Here is a 22,957-nt window from a genome sequence, read left to right as displayed (position 1 = left end):
GAGCCACAAGTTAATTATATATTAAAGATATACAGGTAAGGATTATATAAGATATCTTTAGTACTAAGAGAAAAGCTCATTCAAGTAATTAAAATACATGTCAAAAAAGTGAGGTATCCATGGTTTGCTAAGCCCCAACCAAAACCATTCCTGCCAACCCTAAAGAGCACCTAGGGCTTTATATGAGATTCTACAAAGGTTCCATGCCCTATAATCACTTTCCAGAAACCTAAAACCTCCAGATGGGTTCCTAGGCCAGAAAAGCCCTGAAACCCAGAGGGGCTAGCCTCTCTAGAATATCAGTTAGTTCCATTCTCCTTATCCCATATTACTGACAGTCCTTTCCAATTTGAAAAAGTTAGAATGGGCATAGCCCAAATACCCCTAAAGAGTGGGAAAAAGATGAAAGGAGAAGGTGGAGTTATAACAGGGAAGATAGGATTTAACAAATGAGTATGACTACTGAATCATTATATTGACTTTTTTTTAGGCATCAGTATCATGGAACAGCTTGAAGGAAAAACCTAAAAGTGGGAAACTGTAACCTATTCCACACTCCGAAATCTGTTCTATAGCTGATTGTTGTGGTGTGCTTTGAAATATATTGCTTTTTTGTATATATGTTATTTTTTCACAGTGTAAAAAAAGAATAAAAAGTAAAGGACAAATATTTTACCATATCCTTTAAATCAGTCAAGTACTTTACTCTGGGGAGAGAAAAACTGAGGTATCTAATGAGAGGGAAAATGATCAAGTTCTGGGAAAGACATTCATTTTATCAAGACGTGTAGGTCATATAGAGAAAATATAGTATGACATACATGAAATAATGAGCTTGATGATGAAGTATGTGGATTAAAAGCTGCAGAATAAGAGTTTATTTTGACTGCCCATGTAAGAAAAGCAAGAATATTTTAAAACTTATATTAGGAGTTTGAATGGTAATGTGGAATTCTGTCTTTGTTAGAGTTCTCAATTTTTGGACATTTCTGAGAGAAGTGTAGCTTCCTTAAGTCAATAGAATAAAAAATAATAGTGATGTCAACAGTGATAAATCATGTTGATAGTATGCATCCTTGATATGATGTGATGAGAATTGCATTTTACCTCTGTGATCTTCCTCTCAAAACTTATAACCCCAGTCTAATCATGAGAAAAGTATCAGACAAATTCCAGCTGAGAGGTATCCTAAAATTGCTCGACCCAATACTCCCCAAAACTGTCAAGGACAGCAAAAACAAGGAACTACTGAGAAACTGTCACAGCCTAGAGGAGCCTAAAGACACAGGACAAATGAATGTAATATAGTAGTCCTGGATGGGATCCTGGAACAGAAAAGGACAATTTGTAAAAACTAAGGAAATCTGAATAAACCATGAACTTTAATTTAAAAAATAAAATAATGGCATAATATATATATAGTACAATGCCTTAGGAAGCTCCTTTGCCTAGAACCAATATTTAAGGGCACATATCAAAAAGCACTACCTCTAGAGCCCCAGATCACAGCACACCTCTGGAGCTTCTTCTTACTTTTATGTCTCAAGATATATATTCTAAAATTTCTTTGAAACTTGATATCTTCCAAAGTACATAACACCTTTTAATAATGAATGTAAAAGGTTTAACATATCTGTTAAATGCAACTTTCATATTAGGTCATGGCAATAATTACTTTCAACTTATAGCATGATTATTTATAGTAGGCTATAAAACCATCAATACCACAAACCATCAATACCACAACCCTTAAGTATGGATACAGAAATGTGTATGTGTAGCATGTGTTGCATATGGCACTGGAATTTAGAAGAGAAAGTTACAAATATTATTGTATTCAACTGACAGTATAGATAGAAGATATAGAAAGTACAGAATTACAATAGGACTATGGCCAAGAAAGCAGTAAACATGCACATCTATACCAATACTCTATTTTGCCTGCTTCTAAATTATAAAAAGTATTACCAGTAATTCAAAGTCACTCAAAACCCAACATGCACCATCTAGGCAAAACCTAACCAACCTCACCCCAAGTGCAAGAAATCTGTGTAGCAATTAGGAAAGCTTCTTAAACCCTTTCTATAGGCTTAACAGCATAGGATTTTTTTTTAATGTTTTCAAGTAAAAACTTAAAAAATAGAGAGTATGATATTTTTGTTACATAAATAAGCTTGACAAGATTCTTGCATTATGAATAAGGAAACTGAAACACATTTACCTGTACAAGGTCACAAGGCTATTCTACAGAAGGGCTAAAATTAGAATCCAAGTCTCCTAATTCCCCAAGTCCAGTTCTCCTTACACCAAACACACTATCTTTTTTCTCTCATAGCAACCTATTTTCTCATTCCATCTAAGGATAAAGCTAATATTTCACACAAGTATAATTATTCTGTTGGGTGGCAAATTCACTTACTTTTACTCTGAAAAGCAGAAAAACAGGAAAGTAATTACTTGAAGGTCAGGCCAAAGGGGATGAATAACACACTCTGTGAGCCTGACTAAGCAAAGCAGACCGACAAGGTTTGGTATGCTGAGACCACTGAGGCAGCAAGGAACACCAAAAGGAAAACCTGAGGTAGATAATCACCTTACAGGAATTCAATTTCCACTAGCTCTGTTCAGGTATATCTGATCAGACCCTGATCATGTGCCAATACAGGAGAGCTCAGAGGGAAGAAATGAAGAAGTAGACAATCAAAAGCTGGCATGCTAAGAGCCTGAATATCGTGAAAGAAGAATAACACACCTGAAAGAATTTGACTTGTGGAAAGAATTTTGCTTTCTATGCTAGAGAAAAGCAACTAGGGTGATAAGACAGCTTAGCTCAAAAGGAAAAAGAGGAGCAGTAGAGACAGTTCAGAAAAACAATTAATGGTAGAAAGATCACTTACTTGGTCCAGGTTCCTCCCTTTAGGCAGGTACATAGCAGTAGTTACATTTACTATTTTTTCTATTAGTATTAGTAACCGCCTTTTTACAAACGAGGTCATTAAGATTCAAAGAGATAAAGTGACTGCGATCATAATTTAGATAAACTAAATTATCCACTGACCTCAGAGACTGTCAAGTATTATATTTAAAAGAGTTCTCAGAAATAAGCTACAGCAGCTAACAGTTCATCAAAAAGAAAGAAATTGTCCTTACCTGCAGGGCACTATTGAGGAAGCAGCTATTTTGTCCTGGCTCATTGCTGAGGCCTTTGCTGGGAGCTATGGAGGTTGAGCTTCGGGGTGCAAACATCCCGTGGACACTCCCCCGACCCCCTGAAAAATAATTTCTCTTCCAAGACATTTTGTTCACATTTAGCCTGAAAACACAGAGAAGGTTTTGTATCTTTTGGGCAAGGAATTTCTGCTGAAGTCCTCAACAGAAAGAGAATCCAGAATTCAGTGAATTTATATTGAAAGACTTCGTGTTTACTAACCTTCCAAACATCATATATACAGCACAAGGGACTGAGGTATTGTTCTAGATCCAGATGACAGAGCCATCCTTCATTTACTCCAAACATGCAACATGGCACAGGATTAAAGCAAAGAGAGAAATTCTTAAATAATTGCCTCCTTCTTTTTTTCTTGAACTATTCTATAAAATCCTGGTAAAATGGCTGTAATTCTCAACTCCAGCTGCATCCAGGATCAGGGTAAGATGTGCTCTTCAGGCTTGTTTATAATGCTTCTTGTGGACTGAAGATTTTCCCAACTAGGAGAGGCAGACAGATAAGCAGGACTCCAACATAAGCTTCCTCGTTCTCTATTGCCTTTTCCCATCATCTTCTGAAGTAAAAAAGGTAACAATTTCTGAGCAACTGACAAAAATTCCCCAAAACTAAGAAGTCTGTTTGAATTATAAGGAGTTTTTGCTGATGTTGTTATTGCTGCTTTTTGATGTGTCCAAAACTTCTTCTATCATCCCATCCAGATTTTCAGAAAGTCTCTTCTCTGTTTTTCTTCTGTGACTGGAATAGCCAGCTGTGCCAGAGAGCTTTAACAGAAAGAAAAAAAAAATCAAAAGCTTGCGTCACTTAATGACTCTACTGGCTTTGTGCTGTTCTGCCAAGATCAACTTTGCCTCACCTCTCACTATAAACTTGAAACCTTGGCAAACGCCAAAAAAAAAAAAAAAAAAAAAAAGGAAGAAGGAAAGAAGGGTCGGGGGGAGGGAGAAGGGGAGGAAGAACAACAAAAAGAGAAACACTCAAACCAAAGAGGAAAAATACGTGTGAGCAATACATATTTTCCAGATTCAGGCTAACAAAATAATCACCAAGTAAGTACACACCAAACTGGGACTCAAACAGTTTCCTTTGCATCTTGTGAGAAAAGAACATTTTTTAAAAGTTGTTTTACAATCTTGTGTCTGATATTCCTTTTATATAGGATATGGATGAGTAAAAAAATAATAAGGATGAAAGAAAACAATCGGGGGAGATAAAGGGGAAAAATCAGGTAGACTGAAATACTGTGGGTCAGTGAAAGGAAAGAGTCAGGGGTATGGGATATATTAATATATTCTGTTTTTTTCCTTTTATTTCTTTTTCTGGAGTGATACAAATGCTCTAAAAATGATCAAGGTGAAGAAAACACAACTATATGATGATATTGTGAGTCACTGACTATATAATGTAAGTGTGTGGATATTTCACAACAAAAGTTTTTTTTAAAAAAAGATGTTTTACATGTGTATGTTTATGAAAGTCTGTGTAAAGATGGGATGGCCAAGTTAACAGTCTGAACTTTGTTCTGAGTAAAGATGTCCCATCCTACAGAAACACTTAAGGTGGGCAAACCACATGTCCTTAACATACACTCCAAAGAGCACTAAATCTTCTCCTGCCCTGTTTCTTTGTTTTTTGCTAGATGGCCAGTAACAGAATTTGGATTACAAATCACTTAATCCTCTGGTGATATCTGAGGGGTTTAGAGTCAAAGGCCAGCCATTAAATAATTTTAGTTTTCAACTAAATAAAATGCCAGTGAGGCTACAGTGAGTAATACCAAAGCAAGGCACCTTCCCTGGAAGAAAATGCTTCTATAATCTCCAGCTTTAAGTTTTCGTATATAGTTGCAATGCCCACATAAGGAAAAAAATTTAAATAAAAGTGTTAAGTTTGGCTTCTTACAGCTCCCCAAGCTTCTCCCTTCCTTCTCACCATCATATCTATAACTTAAAATAATTAAAATGTTATATATCTTAATTATTCTATGGGGAATAACCTACCACTATCTCCAGTATGTCCAGTGGAAAAATTGAGGCATATGAATATTAAATGGTTGCACAAGACTGTTCTTTCCCTTTTCTAAATTCTCAAACTATTTTTAACCTGCATGTCACAATTAAAGTATTTGATTATATCTGAACTATCATATTATTCTCTGTTTGTTCTTATTCTTCTCTGTTTTATATGGTGCTAGTTATACATGCCAAATGTGAAATGAATACCAACTAGTGTCAGGTATGTGCTACTATAGCTCTAACAGATAGGCATTAATAGCCCCATTTTACAGAAGAGTAAAGTGAGGCTTAAAGATGATAATTTGCCCAATGCAAATCTGGTAAGTGGGGGAGAGAAAATTTTTTGACTTAATTATGTATTATGTTACAGTACTCCAAAAGCTTCTATCACAATGCTAGTCATTAAGGAGGCCCTCAATACTGTCTGATGATTAACATGGCACCAGAAAAGAACCCAGATTTCCCACACAGACTAAGAGACCCTCAACTCTACCCACACCCACATAACCTGCCCCACACGAGGCCATTAAGCAACTTCCAACAAGCCACGCAGCATTCTTTCAGCTCAACTGCTGCAAAGGAATGACAAGTAACAAGCCTCCACTTTGCTCACAGCCAAAAGGACTTGGCAGGTAGGTGGGGTTTCCAGTATCCACATTAGGAGATTACTGAAACTCAACCTGCCCTATGACACAAACTCGAGTATAGGGAGCAAAGGAGAAAGAAGGAAGTAGCAGAAAAAAGATTCTCCAATTCTGAATGGCAGCATTATGCAGGATAAGGCAATAAGCCATTAAAACTGCTCTAGGTGTGACAGAAACTAGAGGTGAGAGCCAAAAAGAACAAAGCCAAGAGAGGCAGTAACAAATAGTCCAGAAAAACACTAATGACAAATTTAAAATATCACATATAAGATGTAGGTCCAGTACCAAACAACATAATTCTCCCCTAGGGCCCTCTAAAAAAATTATATAAAAAAATAAATTCTATCTCTACCTATGTGGGTCTAACAAACTGTTTAAAAAGAAGAAAATGAACTTAGGAAATAATGAGATATTTAGAAGTAAAGGGGCATAATGTCCGTAATTAACTCTCAAATGGTTCAGAAGAAAAAAATATAAAGAAAGGATTGATAAAGCAAATGTAGCAAAATGTTAACAATAGGTAAATCTGGCTGAAGGGTATATAGGGATTCTTTGTACCTTCTCTTGCAACTGTTCTGTAAGTTGTAAATTTTTTATAAGTTGAAAGGAATTAATATATACCAAAAAAGTTTTAAATTATTTAAATATTACCTTGCCCTATATGCAGTATTTAGTGAGTCAACTCAGTATTGTGACTAAAGTCATTAAACTGGTAGATAATTCCATACCAGATGATACTGGCAATCACAAACTAAAATAGGAAAAAAAAAAAAAAAAAGAACAGGAGTGAAGAGAAAAGAAATTTAAGATATGAGGACTAAATAAAATAAAATTAAAATATTTTTATGAAAAGGAAAGCTCAAAATAGAGTATAATGAACAAAAAGAAAAATATACTAAATGTTACAATTAAATGTACTAAATGTTACAATTAAATGCTTTTTGTCAAGTTGTTGTATGAGCAGGTGATGCAGAGTAATTGTGATATAATGCAAAGAGGACTAATACTAGACGTGGAATATGAAGACACGAGTTCCATTGCTTTTTATATTCCCAAATTACTTAGATGTTCCAAACTTTGGATTCAATAAAATGATGACATAACACCTATTTCACACAGTGGTCAAATTTAATGCGATAACATGTAAAAGCACTAGAGAGTTCTAAAAAAAAAAAAACACACAATGAGTTCAGTGAATGAGTCAAGTGCTATGCCTATAAGTAGAAAGGTAAATTTTGTTTTGAGGACTTCAAAATACTAGGAAGTTGTAAACCCCCAGAAATAATTCTTCTAATTCCATAAAAAGAAAGATAGGTTTCACATAGGATAAGTGATTACTTAGCTATTTGCTAAATGAAACATTTGAATTTTACAATTACTTTTAAAATACAAAATTTGACTATTAAAGGCAAATAACTAAGGCCATTACAAGAACTAGAGTAACATTTTAAAAGATCTACAAAGAATGCCCATGTTCAACTGATCAATGATTCAAATGGAAAAACCACAAATGGTATCTTAGTTTCTAATGAAGGGCCAGCAGTTCCATTACTAGTGATTAAAGCCAAAGTAACCCAAACATTGAGAGTCAAACTGCATCACACTGAGATATACAAAGAGTTTAATCAGAGAATGATGCTCATATATCTGGTTAATGTTATTCTATATAGCATTTTACTTGTAATTTACTTTTAAAACTATATGTGCATTAGTTAATAAACAACTAAATTACCTCAAATCCTTGGTACACTCTACCTGTAATTCCAAACAATATCTATAATACCTGTGGGTTATTATGAGGATTAAAATTAGTTAATACATGAAAAGTGCTAATATCAATGCCCAGCATATAGTAATTACTGTATAAATGTTTGTTCTTGTTATTGCCTTTCAAACATTCCCTCATTACTAGCCTCCTATATTCTTTTTTTTAAAGAATGTAAACTAGTTTATTGTTTTAAATATATATTAGCAATATGCATCTTATAACAAATTCGAAAAAAGCAGAAAAGTTAAAATAATAATTTAAAAACCCACCCATGGCATCCTGCCAACCCAGAGGCATTTCAGTTTTAACTACTGGATCTCTTTATTCATGACCTTTTTGTGCTCCCATGTCTTTGGTGTGGTTTTGTCACTGGTAGCCTCCCTGTTTTTTATTCACAGGGAACTTTATTCACTGCATCACCCCCATGTTGTGGTAAACTCTTCTCAAACTCACTTTTAATGCTGGGTATTGTTCTAACCAGTACTTGTCCTAAAGTTGACTTAGCCAGCATCACTGAACCACACATACAGGTGTCTGAAGTAACTCAGGCCACAGAGGGCATCTGCACACTCAGGCCTTCTTCACTGGTGGGTTTTATTTCCTACAGCAGATTGCAAGTGGCAAACACAACACAAAGGGCAAATATTTTCAGACCCCTGGAAAGTATTTCCAAATTGCTTAAGCTTCCTATATTCTTAAACAAAATCCACTTTGGGGTGGGTGATGGTGATACAGTGGCAGAGTTCTCGCCTGCCATGTGGGAGATCCCGATTTGATCCCCGGTGCCTGCGCATGCAGAAAAAAAAAAAAATCCACTTTGAAGTTATTGACTTCTATGTCTACTGTCCTAAATTCCTTCCACCATTCACTATTAAATGTCTCTACAATTAATAATTTACCACTGCTGCCTCCCCTTACTTACCAGAAAAGGCATCGCTCCATCACCACAATTTTACTTCATAGAATAGTCACTTTCTAATGAAATCTCCAAATTTCAAAACCTAATAGCTTTTCCATGGCCTTCATTCTAAACTTTTCTGTACAAAATAACAGTGCTGGCCATCCCACTCTTGCAGGTTGTTTTGATGCTATATAATGCTGGTTTTGTTGAGTGAATTAATAAGATAATGGGAGAATGAATAAAATGAAAGACTAACAATTGAAAACTGGTTTTCCTCCTGCTCTGACAAGTTCATTTTCTTTCTCCTTTGCTGCTTTCTCTGCATTCACTAAAGTTCAAATCAGACCTTCTTGCTCTTCGACCATAGCTCCTCACTTGGTGTTCTCATCTCCTTCTCTCTGATAACTTCAACCACAACTTCTGAACTAAAACAACACAAATCTCAAGACCCCTAAAGCCAAATTACTAACTACCTGTACATTGCTCACTTTCATAACAAGTTCAGCATGCCCAAATATGAAATTACCTCCTTCTTCCAAAAAAGTTTCTCCTCTGATTCCCCTATCTTTTTCTTAATGGAATCTCTAATCACTCAAGTTCAAAACCTTACTAATCTTTGACTCCTTTCTATCTTCTCCTCCTTCCCACTTTCCCCATTTGAGTCACAAAGGCTTGTCAGTTCTTCCTTCAAAATCTCTAACACTGAACCTTTCTTTTCACTTCCACTGTCATTTCTACCATCATTGCCCTAAATTAATACTTGACTATTGCAATATATCAATCTTTCTGGCCTCCTGTCTCATTATTTTGTTTTGTTTTTTCTTTCTTTCTTGTTTTTTTTTTTAAAGTGAACTATGTTTTTCTTACCTGCAGATCAGTTTCAGTACTTTCAGCCTTAGGGAACACAGTCCCAGAGGTAGATGACCATAAAGGCTTCAAAGTTCCCAAACAGAAGTACTAAACTAAAGTCTCAATCCTTCCTTCTTTTTTTTTCCTTTCAAAAATAATATTGTTATTAAGAAATCTTCACAAATAAACAGCACATCCAAAGTATACTATCAATAACTCACAATAGTTGTGTATTCATCACCATAATCATATTTAGAACACTTTCATCATTCCAGAAAAAGAAACGACAAGAAAAAGAAAAAACCTATACACCCATACCCCTTACCCCTCCCTGTTATTGACTACTAGTATTGAAATCTACCCAAGTTTTTTCTACCCCTTATCCCCACCCCTTATCTACTTATTTTTTTACTCATCTGTCCATACCTGGGATAAAGGGAATGTAGCCACAAAGTTTTCACAATCACACGGTCACATTGTAAAAGCAATGTAGTTATACAATCATATTCAAGAGTCAAGGCTACTGGAATACAGTTCAACAATTTCAGGTACTTCCCCCTAGCCACTCCAATACGCCACAAACTAAAAAGGGATATCTACATAATGGGTAAGAATAATCTCTAGGATAACCTCTCAACTCTGTTTGAAATCTCTCAGTCACTGAAACTTTGCCTCATTTCTCTCTTCCCGCTTTTGGTCAAGAAGACTTTCTCAATCCCATGATGCTGTGTCCCAGCTCATCCCAAGTGTCCTGTCCCACACTGCCAAGGAGATTCACACTACTGGGACTCTTTTCCCACATGCAGGAAGGGCAGTGAGTTCACCTGCAGAGTTGGCTGAGAAAGAAAGGCCACAACTGAGCAACAAAAGAGGTTCTCTGGGGGTGACTATAGGAATAATTATAAGTAGGCTTAGCTTCTTCTTTGCAGGAATAAGTTTCATAGGGGTAAGCCCCAAGATACAGGGCTCAGCCTATTGAATTGGTTGTCCCCACTGCCTGTGAGAATAACAGGAATTCCCCAGATGGGGAAGTTTAATATTTCCTCCTTTCTCCCCAGTCCCCCGGGAGACTTTGCAAATACTTTTTTATTCTCTGCCCAAATTGCTCTGGGATATATTGGGGTATCACACTATCCTGTATAAACCAAGAAGCCCTATTCAAGATTCTGTGTAATTATGGTGCTCGTATAAACCGACCATACATGTTAAATTAGATAATGCTCTACCCAAATATAATTTTTGCACCAATCAAACATTTCTTTCTTTGGTCTCACACAGAAGTTGAAGTTTTAAAATATAGACCATATTATCCTTTACCCTGTATTCTGATTTACTTTAGTCCTATCCAGATCAGCTTCATTCATATCCCTAGTTGAAGTCTGGTCATTTTTTTAACAGTTGCTATATGGGACAATGGTGACTTTCATAGCTTCAGAGCTCTACCTTTCAGTCTCAGCTGTTACACAAACATCCGAAGTTTCAGGGAATGACCAGGTTATACACAAATAGCTTAGTATCTTAAAGTTTAGAAATAATAGTTACAATTCCAGAATAGATGTGACTGTTGTAAGAGCTTACAATCTAGGAATATTTACAATAGGGCCTGATAACCCATGCTCTTGACTTCAATTCTCTGAGTTTGCATATTACAGTGAGTTCATATGAGTGAGGCATGATAATATTTGTCTTCTTATTTCTGCCATTGCATTCAATGTACTGTCCTCAAATTTCATTCACTTAGTTGCAAGCCTCACAATTTCATTCCTTCTTGCATCACTCCAGAAAAAGAAAGCAAAAAGAAAAACTCATACATACTATACCCCTTACCTCTCCCTCTTATTGACCACTATTATTTCCATCTAACCAATTTATTTTAACCTTTGTCCCCCCTATTATTTGTTTATTTTTTATCCATATTTTTTACTCATCTGTCCATATCCTAGATAAAAGGAGCATCAGACACAAGTTTTTCACAATCACACAGTGACACTGTAAAAGCTATATCATTATACAATCATCTTCAAGAAACAAGGCCACTGGGACACAGCTCTACAGCTTCAGGTATTTTTCCCTCTAGCCACTCCAGTACACCATAAACTAAAAAGGGATAACTATATAATGCATAAGAATAACCTGCAGGATAACCTTTCGACTCCATTTGAAATCTCTCAGCCACTGAAACTTTATTTTGTTTCATTTCTCTCTTTCCTCTTTTAGTCAAGAAGGTTTTCTCAATCTCTTGACGCTGGGTCCTGGCTCATCCCAGGATTTCTGTCTCACGTTGCCAGGGAGAATTACACCCCTGGAAATCATATCCCAAGTAGAGGGGGGGTGGGGAGGACAGTGAGTTCATTTGTCATGTCAGCTTAGAGAGAGAGAGGCCACATCTGAGTAACACAGAGGTTCTCTAGAGGTGACTTAGGCCTAATTTTAAGTAGGCTTAGCCTATCCTTAGCAGGAATAAGTTTCACAGGGGCAAACCCCAAGACTGAGGGCTTGGTCTATTGATTTGGTTGTCCTCACTGCTTGCGAGAATATCAGAAATTCTCCAAATGGGGAAGTTGAATATTTCCCCCTTTCTCCTCATTGCCCCAAGGGGACTTCACAAATACTTCTTTATTCACTGCCCAAATAACTTTGGAATTTATCAGAGCATCACACTATCCTGGACAAACCAACAAAATCTCACGCCCTATTGAAGATTCCATGTACTTACAGTTTCAACTAAACAGTCAATCGATTTTTTGTGAAGGTGCAAAAGAGAGAAAAAATGATCTTTTAAATAAATGATAAAACAGTTGGACACACATGCAAAAAAAGTGAAATCTTGGCCCATACTTCACATCTTGAATAACTGAAAATGGATTGTACTCCTAAATGTAAAACCTAAAACCACAAAAACACTAAAAGAAATGGGAAAATTTTGTGACCTTTGGCTAGGCAAATATTTCTTAGATATGGCAACAAAAGCATGATCCACAAAAGAAAAAAAAATAGATAAAAATGGAATTCATAAAAAGTAAGAACTTCTGCTCTTTGTGAGACATTGTTAAGAGAACTGAAAAGACAAGTCACAGAGTGGAAGAAAATATTTGCAAATCACCTAAAGGGTAAAGAACGTGTATTCAAAATTTATATTAAATTGTTAAAATTTAATAAGAAAAAAATTAATAACAACTCAATTTTCTAAAATAGACAAAATATTTATATTTGACAAACACTTCACCAAAAAAAGATAGACAGATGACCAATAAGCACAGGAAAAAGTATTCAACATCAACAGTCTTCAGGAAATGCATATTAAAACCACGAAAAGGCATGCAAGAAAGGGTGGGTGGAGCCTTGGTTAACTAACTCCCTCTGCCCCAGCTAATTAGCAGGCCTAGGGAACCTCGAACTGACCCATTCAAGGAGGCTTGCAACCAGACCCAGACAGCACCTAGAGATTTATCCAAAGAAGGAAACAAGGTTCTCTTTGGCACAGATGATTAGGGACCATTTCTCAGAATCAGGTAAGAAGGAAGAGTTCAGATAAATGAGGCCGCCATTGCTGCTTTTGAAGGGGAGAATGGATTTAACAGGAATGAAAAGAAGAGCGAGCTAGTTGTCAAAGAAAATAATAAAAAGTCCAGCACTTGGGCTCCTTCTCCTACCAAATGCAAAGACCACTCTGATGAGAAGTCCAAGGATCACTCTAAAATAAAGGGGTCACCAAGGAATTGAGTGAAAAGGATTATGGCATGGCTAAAACTAGAAAAGGTGCAGTGTTCCCAGTAGTAGTGGCAGCACCAATTTTGGTTTTTGTTTGTTTAATTTTTATTAATAAACCAATCAACATACAATATGAACATTCTTTTTTTATCACATAGTTGTATATTCATCATCATGATTATTTGTTAGCACATTTGCATCAATTCAGAAAAATAAATAAAAAGAAAACAGAAAAGAAATTCATACATACCATACCCCTTACCCCTCTCTTTCATTGATCACTAGCATTTCAATCTACTAAATTTACTTTAACATTTGTTCCCCCTATTATTTATTTTTAATCAATATGTTTTATTCATCTGTCCATAAGGTAGATAAAAGAAGCATCAGACACAAGGTTTTCACAATCACACAGTTACATTGCGAAAGCTATATCAATTATACAATCATCTTCAAGAAACATGGCTGCTGGAACACAGCTCTGCAGTTTCAGGCAGTTTCCTCCAGCCACTCTGTTACAACTTAACTAAAAGGGTGCTATCTATTTAATGCGTAAGAATAACCTCCAGGATAACCTCTCAACACTGTTTGGAATCTCTCAGCCATTGACACTTTATTTTGTCTCATTTCGCTTTTCCCCCTTTTGGTTGACAAGATTTTCTCAATCCCTTGATGCTGAGTCCCAGCTCATTCTAGGATTTCTGTTCCACAGTGCCAGGAAGGTCCACACCCCTGGGAGCCATGTCCCACATAGAGAGGGAAAGGGCAGTGAGTATGCCTGTCATGTTGGTTGAGAGAGAGAGGCCACATCTGAGTAACAAAAGAGGTTCTCTTGGGGGTTACCCTTCGGCCTGATTTTAAGTAGGCTTTGCCTATCCTGTCTCATATGAACAAACCCCAAGATTGGGGGCTCAGCCTATTGCTTTGGTTGTCCCCACTGCTTGTGAGAATATCAAGAATTCTCCACTTGGGGATGTTGAATTTTACACCCCTTTCTCACCATTCCCCCAAGGGGACTTCACAAATACTTTTTTATTCACTGTTCAAATTCTTCTGGGATTTGTCAAGGCATCACTCTGGACAAACCTACAAAATCTCATGCACTACTCAAGGTTCCATGTACTTATGGTGTTCAATTAAGCTGTCCACATAAGTTATAATAGGAAATGCACTAATCAAATATAATTTTTGTACCAAAAAACATTTTCTGCTTTCGCCTTACACATAAGTTAAAGTTTTAAAATATTAATTACCATCTGTTTTCAACACCCTGCATTATTGACATTCCTTTGTTCTTCCTCATGCAAAAATTTTTTAATTTGTACATTTAGTCACTATCATTATAACTCTAGGCATTCCTACATTATACAATCTTAGTCTTTATTGTATCACTTTCCTTCTGATTTCATTTGCGCCCTTAGGCTTCGTCCCTCTATCATTCTCACATTCAGCTTCATTCAGTGTTCTAACATTATTGTATTACAGTTAGGTAGTATTGTGCTATCCATTTCTGAATTTTTACAATCAGTTTTGTTGGATAATCTATATCCCTTCAGTTCCAATGACACAATATCTACCCTATTTCTATCTCCTGATGACCTCTGTTCTTAACTGAAATTATCCATGTTCATTCATTAATGTTAGTTCATATCAGTGAGACCATACAGTATTTGTCCTTTTGTTTCTGGCTAATCTCACTCAGCATAATGTTCTTAAGGTCCATCCATGTTGTTACATACTTCTTAACTTTATTCTGTCTTACAGCTGTATAATATTTCATCATATGTATATACCACAATTTGTTTAGCCACTCATCTCTTGATGGACATTTGGGCTGTTTCCATCTCTTGGCAATTGTAAATAATGCTGCCATAAACATTGGTGGTGTGCAAATGTCCGTTTGTGTCTTTGCCCTCATGTCCTCTGAAGAGATACCTAGCAGTGGTATTGCTGGGTCATATGGCAATTCTATACTTAGCTTTCTGAGGAACCACCAAACTGCCTCCCACAGCGGTTGTACCATTTGACATTCCCACCAACAGTGGATAAGTGGCAGCACCAGTTTTTGTTCCAGCTGTACCTCCAGCTCTGACACCAGCACCAGCATGGGTTCAAGTGGTTGCAGCAGTGGTTCCACCTCTTCTTAGGCCTCAAACCACTCAGGAAGTTCCAGCACATCCTACAAGTCCAGCTCTAGCAACTCCTAAGGTTCTTTTAGACCTTCTCAGCATAGACATAATAGGTGGTATTCTGCTCCAATCCAAACCACTCAAAAGAGATGTAAAGGAAAAAAAGAGGAGTCCTTTCTCTAAACCCACCAAAGTACATGTTGGAAGGCTCACATGGAATATGACCAAGGATCACTTCATGGAGATATTTTCCATCTATGGGAAAACTTAAATAATTGTGATGCCTATGGAAAATGATACAACCCCATGTATTCAAAGTCTACATTGTGCTATCCGTTTCTGAATTTTTACAATCAGTTCTGTTGGACAATCTGTATCCCTTCAGTTCCAATGACACAATATCCACCCTATTTCTATCTCCTGATGACCTCTGTTCTTAACTGAAATTATCCAAGTTCATTCATTAATGTTAGTTCATATCAGTGAGACCATACAGTATTTGTCCTTTTGCTTATTTTGTTTTGTTCTGTTTTGTGTGGAATTTGAGGATCTGGATGAAGCTGAGAAGGCACTGAAACACATGAATGGAAGACGAATAGATGGCCAGGAGATCACTGCCCCAGTTGTGCTGGCCCCTGGCCTCTATTATCCCACAGGCGATTCAGCCCTTTGAAAAAATGTGGTCACTACATCCCAGGTGGTACAGAGGTCACCTTCATGGGTGAGAAGATCCTGCTCTCCAAGACGCAAGTTGCCTGTGTGGCAGCAATTCAGTCCTCTGGCTCCCACCACCACAAAAGCCATCCCAGGTCCAACTCCTCACAATAAAGCAAGCTCACAGAAGCTACTAACCCCTGTGTAACTTACATCCTATCCAAATAAATACTGTTACTTTTTTCACAGAAAACTGAGGGTAGCACAGGAAATCCCCTAAATTGGGGGCAGGCTTCCAAAAGCAAATGAAACATTTCCTGTGAAGGCTATCTAGGCTACAGAAGTGTTCGTTTAGGGCTGTCCCTATAAAGATGTCCTCAAGTGATTCTGGCTAGAAAGCTCACCAGTTTCCAATTCCAAAAAGAGTTAGTGCAGAGGCAAAGCCAGCAAGGACAAGGAACAAAGCTGGGGGGTGGTGATTCTGCTCTCATCTTGAGCATATTTTTCATTTCTTTAAATTACTTGGGACCCATCTGGTTTCCTGGCTGTGTCCCTTGTGCTTTGTGGGCCTTTTGAAAACACAGGGTGAGTATTCGTGTAGCTGCCTTTCCTGTTGGCCTCATCCCAAGTCCATCTGCTCCAAATTCCCTCCTGATCCTTAAGGTTAGAACACCCAAGAAGGGATCCTCTCTCATGTTATGCTAGTTGGTGTGAATGATTCTCTCTTTATAGGTGCTCATGACACAGACCATACCTCTCTCTCTCTGAAACTGGGGAGCCACTTGAGAGACAGCTCTGCCACCCACTGTAGAGCCTCAGTCATGGTGGTCTTGCAGGTTAACTCTGCAGAGTGTTTGTTTTTATTGTACAGTTAGTATTATAAAATTTGTTATGAATTTTTTAACTTTGTAGCATTTTAGATAATTCTGTGTTTGTATTATGTTGTGTAGAATGAAAGACCTGTATAGAATAAATCTAGGATTAAAAAGCAAAAAACAAAACAAAAAACCCACAGAGATAACACTACACACCTCTCTCTTAGAATAGCTAAAAATCAAAACAAAAATACATTAATTAATAACCTGGCAAGAACAAGTGGTGAGGAGGAATCAGAGTAACTGGTACTCTCCTAACTTGCTGATGAAAATGCAAATTGACAGCTAGGCAGTTTATTATAAAGTTGAATATACTTTCACGCTATGACCCAGCAACCCTGCTCCTAGGTAGTGAAAATTAAACGAAAACCTATGTTCACACAAAACCTATATACAAACATTTACAGTGGCTTTGTTGGTAATCACCAAAAACTAGAAACAACTCAAATGTTAAGTTGGTTAATGAATAAACTGTGGTATATCCATACAATGGACTACATAACACTAGAAAGAAAAATTCTTAATATATACAGTCACATGGACGAATCTCAAATGCATTATGTGAAATGAAAGAAACCTGACTCAAAAGGCTACATACTACATGATTTCACTTATACGGCATATGGAAAAGCCAAAATTGTAGTAACAGAAAATCGATCAACAGTAATCTGGAGTTGTGGGTAAAGATATGGTTGATTACAAAGGGGCAACACCTGGGTGATGGAACTATTCTGTATCTAGATTGTGGTGGTAGTTACACAACTTCTATACATTTGGCAAAACTCAGAATTCTATGCCAGAAATAGAGAATTCTGAGAGCCTCAAGGCAGAAGCAATATGTCGCATACAAGGGAACCTTAATAAGATTAAGTGCTGAGTTCTCCTCAGAAACCAAGCAGGCAAAAAGGCAATGGGATAACATATTTAAAGTGTTGAAAGAAAAATACTGCCAACAAAGAATTCCACATACAGGAAAAAAAATGCCTTTCAAAAATGAGGAAGAGGGCAGGCCACAGTGGCTCAGCAGGCAGTTTCTGCCTGCTGTGCTGGAGACCTGGGTTGGATTCCCAATGCCTGCCCATGCAAAAGAGAAAAAAGAAAAAAAGGAAAAAAATGAGGAGGAGATTAATACATTTCTAGATAAACAAAAGTTGAGGGAATTGTTACCACTAGACTGGCCCTAATGGAGATGCTGAAGAGGGTTCTGCATGTTGAAAGGAAAGCACAATAGAACAAAGTCACGTGAACTAAAGATCACCAGTAAGGGTAACAACATGGGCAAATATAAATAACAGTACTATTGTATTTTTATTTATAACCCCACTTCTTACTTCCTATAAGACCTAAAAGGCAAATATATAAAATGTAATGATAAATCAGTGGTTTGGGACTCATATAAACATAATTTGTGGCAATAACTACATTAAGGTGGGGGGGACAGAGGGATATAGAAACATAGCTTGTGTGTATTATTTACGTTGTTAGTATCAAAGCAAAACAAATTACTATTCAGAATGTTAAATTTAAGCCCCATGGGAACTATAAAGAAAAATATCAGAGAATTTAAAAACCCATGGAGACAGAGATTAGAGTGTAGGCCCCCAGGGGAAGGAGGAGTAGGGAGACAATCCATGACAGATGCGAGGGTTTTTATTCAAGGAAATGGGGGAGTTTTGATAGTGGAGGGTGTTGATGGTACTGCAGTACTGCAGATGTGATCGATCCCACTGGATTTTGTGCTTGGGAGTGGTTTTGAGATGGGGAAGTTTAAATGCAATACATGATTCTGGATGGGATATAACAAGGGAAGAGTAAGGCTCAAAAGGACATATGAAAAAATTGGAATACAGCCTATGTGCTTCATAGCAATGTTAAATTACTTGCACTGCACTTAAGTAACTGCATTTAGGGTAGTTATATAAGTAAGTGAATATCCTTGGTCTTAGAAAATGTATATAGTAGTATTGAGTGTTCAAAGAGCATGATGAATAACAACCTCTACTCAAGTTCTCAGAAACTGGATTGACAGACACACAGATAGATGGATTGATAGACAGATGAATCAATAGAATGAAATGGCAAATGTGGCAAAATATTAAAACTGGTGGATCTGGGTATCAATGGCCAGGATAAGTGGTATATTAAAGTTGTCTGTATGGGGTTTATATTATTTTTGTAACTGTCCTGCAAGTTTGAAAGCATTTCAAAATAAAAAGTTAAAAAATAACTGATCAATATCCTCCAGAAATGTCAAGGTTACTTAAGAGACAGAGTGAGAAACTTAAAAAATGTAAGTGTATGGAAAAATAACACCTAAAATGCAATATGAGATCCTGGATAGAAACCTAGAACAAAAAAAGACTGGTGAACAAACTAGTGAAATTCTTCTTTTGTTTAGTTAATAATACTGTATCAATGTTAATTTCCTGGAGTTGTACTATGGTTACATCTGGTGAAAATATTAAGGAAAGCTGGGTGAAAGACATATGGAAATTCTCTGCACTATTGCAATTTTTCTATAAGTCTAAAATGAGGTCAAAATAAAACCCTTTTTAAACCAGGCAGATAATTCATTGATGGAGATGAAACTCTGAGTCCAAAGAAGCAAAGAGGCATTTGGGGGCATTAATATCCAAAGGCATAAAAGTAGGAGGACCAAGACAAATTTATAGGAAACAAGAAGACACTGACATAGTTTGTGGCCCTGGTAAATTACAGTCCAGTGAAGTCTTCATACAAAACCTCTGGTTTCAATATGCTTAACACCACCACAGAAAAGGAAATAATGGGTTAAGTTTTATTAGTTCAGGAACTTGTTTCTCAGAGCTTGATTTACCTGGAATAAATGAAAAGAAAAGCTTTTAAATCTATAAGATCAAGACCAAGTAAATTTAAAATAAATAGGAGGGACTTCCGGAGAAGATGGCGGCTTAGTAAGACGCGCGGGTCTTAGTTCCTCCTCCAGAAAAGCAACTAAAGAAACAGAAACAATACAAAACAGCTCCCGGGGTCACGACAGAGACCAAAAAAGACAGCGTACCCCAGTCTGGAACGGCTGAACGGGTAGGGAGAATCCACTGCTGTGAGATACCCGAGGGGTGCACGTTTTCCCGGCTGGGGTGGCTGGCGTCTGGGGTCCCCTCCACGCACGTGGCTCCCCGGTCTGACTGGGAACATTGGATAGTGGGGCCCTCCCGTCACGCTTGGCGTCTCGGGCCAGCTGGGCAATTTGGACCGGCACTCCCCCAAGCCACGGCCAGCGACCCCCGCCTCCACGCGCGGTTTCCCGGGCCGACTGCCCCGCAGACAAACGACCGCCACGAGCGCCACCTACTGGGCAGGAAAAGAAAAACAGAGCCCAGAGATTCCACAGAAAAACCTTTCAACCAGCTGGGTCCCACACCCAGGGAGATCTGATCAAATGCCCAGACACCAGCAGAAAATAATGGATGACGCTCGGAAAATTGAAGATATGGCCCAATCAAAGGAACAAACCAATAGTTCAAATGAGATACAGGAGCTGAGACAACTAATGCTGAATATACAAACAGAAATGGAAAAACTCTTCAAAAACCAAATCAATAAATTGAGGGAGGACATGAAGAAGATATGGGCTGAACAAAAAGAAGAACTAGAAAATCTGAAAAAACAAATCACAGAACTTATGGGAGTGAAGGACAAAGAAGAAAAAATGGAAAAAACAGTGGATACCTACAATGGTAGATCTAAAGAGACAGAAGCTACAATTAGTGAACTGGAGGATGGAACAACTGAATTCCAAAAAGAAACAGAAACTATAGGGAAAAGAATGGAAAAACTTGAGCAGGGAATCAGGGAACTGAATGACAATATGAAGCGCACAAATATACGTGTTGTGGGTGTCCCAGAAGGAGAAGAGAAGGGAAAAGGAGGAGAAAAACTAATGGAAGAAATTATCACTGAAAATTTCCCAACTCTTATGAAAGACCTAAATATACAGATCCAAGAAGTGCAGCGCACCCCAAAGAGAATAGACCCAAATAGGCGTTCTCCAAGACATTTACTAGTTAGAATGTCAGAGGTCAAAGAGAAAGAGAGGATCTTGAAAGCAGCAAGAGAAAAACAATCTGTCACATACAAGGGAAACCCAATAAGACTATGTGTAGATTTCTCAGCAGAAACCATGGAAGCTAGAAGACAGTGGGATGATATATTTAAATCACTAAAAGAGAAAAACTGCCAACCAAGACTCCTATATCCAGCAAAATTGTCCTTCAAAAATGAAGGAGAAATTAAAACATTTATAGACAAAAAGTCACTGAGAGAATTTGTGACCAAGAGACCAGCTCTGCAAGAAATACTAAAGGGAGCACTAGAGTCAGATACGAAAAGACAGAAGAGAGAGGTATGGAGTAAAGTGTAGAAAGAAGGAAAATCAGATATGATATATATAATACAAAAGCCAAAATGGTAGAGGAAAATATTATCCAAACAGTAATAACACTAAAAGTTAATGGACTGAATATCCCAATCAAAAGACATAGAATGGCAGAATGGATTCAGCTTTAAGACAAGATAAACTTATGAACCATGTAATAACATGGATGGACCTAGAGAATATTATGCTGAGTGAATCCAGCCAAAAACTAAAGGACAAATACTGTATGGTCCCACTGATGTGAACGGACATTCGAGAATAAACTTGAAATATGTCATTGGTAACAGAGTTCAGCAGGAGTTAGAAACAGGGTAAGACAATGGGTAATTGAAGCTGAAGGGATACAGACTGTGCAACAGGACTAGATACAAAAACTCAAAAATGGACAGCACAATAATACCTAATTGTAAAGTAATCATGTTAAAACACTGAATGAAGCTGCATCTGAGCTATAGGTTTTTGTTTTGTTTTGTTTTGTTTTGTTTTGATTTTACTATTATTACTGTTATTTTTTTCTCTATATTAACATTCTATATCTTTTTCGGTTATGTTGCTAGTTCTTCTAAACCAATGCAAATGTACTAAGAAATGATGATCATGCATCTATGTGATGATGTTAAGAATTAATGATTGCATGTGTAGAATGGTATGATCTCTAAATGTTGGGTTAATTTCTTTTTTTCCGTTAATTAAAAAAAAAAAAAAAGAGAAGGGATAATTGGAGATGAAGGGATACAGACTGTACAACGGGACTGGATATAAAAACTCAGAAATGGACAGCACAATACTACCCAATTGTAATGCAATTATATTAAAACACTGAATGAAGCTGCATGTGAGGTATAGGTTTTTTGTTTTTGTTTTTTTTCTTTCTATTATTGTTTTAATTCTTATTCTGTTGTCTTTTTATTTCTTTTTCTAAATTGATGCAAATGTACTAAGAAATGATGAATATGCAACTATGTGATGTTATTAAGAATTACTGATTGTACATGTAGATTGGAATGATTTCTAATTGTTTTGTTAATTCTTTTTTTAATTAATAAAAAAAAAAAAAAAAGAAAAGAAATAGGAGACTTGCTAGTGTGATGGAATTACGTTTTTTTTCTCTTGTCTCTATTTCCTAAGTTTCCTATTATTCAGTTATATTATTTTTCATTATTTAAAAGTAAAACTACACTAGAGATTTAAACTCATTTTCCCTAAAAGAGAAAGAGTGAAAAGAATCTGGACCAAAGGTAACCAATCACTGAGATACCTAATATCCTAACAATAAGAAAGACTTTTAATAAAGGGTAACTATTTACTATTTAGAGACAGTGGGTCAGATTTGGATTTCTATTTCCCTTCATTCTTTTCCCGTTGCTGCTGCCTCAGTTCAGATCCTCACTACCTCTCATTTGGATACCTGGACCACAAAAGTGACTCAATTCACCAATCATATACATGTGGGCTTATTTTGACAGTGTTTTTTTTTTTGACTCACGTTCATGACTATAGTTTTTATATTGTGCATTTCAGTAACATTTTATCATGTAAAATTAATTTCTAATTTATAAAATGGAATTAATTATAATGAACCTATACAAAGTTTGAGATACACAAACTTCACTTACACTATTAAATATAACTGGAACCTATAAAAAAATTGAGATACACTTAAACTTACACTGGCCCTTAGATCATTTCCAGCTTCATCTTTTACTTATGCTTTGAATAGACATTTTATTGAGCATCTATCAGGTACTTCTCACCATCCACTACTGGT

At 36.8% G+C, this 22,957-nt stretch overlaps 1 protein-coding gene across 15 annotated transcripts in view; it reads right to left on the bottom strand.

The window, feature by feature from the left end:
• The window catches only part of USP54 (ubiquitin specific peptidase 54), a 194,630-nt gene that overhangs the window by 70,517 nt on the left and 101,156 nt on the right, over window positions 1-22,957 (bottom strand). For all 15 annotated transcript variants that reach the window (XM_077124911.1, XM_077124908.1, XM_077124909.1 and 12 more), the window contains 2 exons: window positions 3,431-3,990; window positions 3,151-3,313 (listed from right to left, as the gene is read on the bottom strand). In XM_077124911.1, the coding sequence (XP_076981026.1) occupies window positions 3,151-3,313; window positions 3,431-3,444 (177 nt within the window). In that variant the 5' untranslated portion in view covers window positions 3,445-3,990. The remainder of the gene's footprint in view (window positions 1-3,150; window positions 3,314-3,430; window positions 3,991-22,957) is intronic.

This window comes from Tamandua tetradactyla, chromosome 13 (genome assembly GCF_023851605.1).
Source record: "Tamandua tetradactyla isolate mTamTet1 chromosome 13, mTamTet1.pri, whole genome shotgun sequence".
NCBI classification, from domain to species: Eukaryota; Metazoa; Chordata; class Mammalia; order Pilosa; family Myrmecophagidae; genus Tamandua; species Tamandua tetradactyla.
The sequence above is the reverse complement of the archived record's forward strand: the minus strand, read 5'-3'. Positions and strand labels throughout refer to the sequence as shown.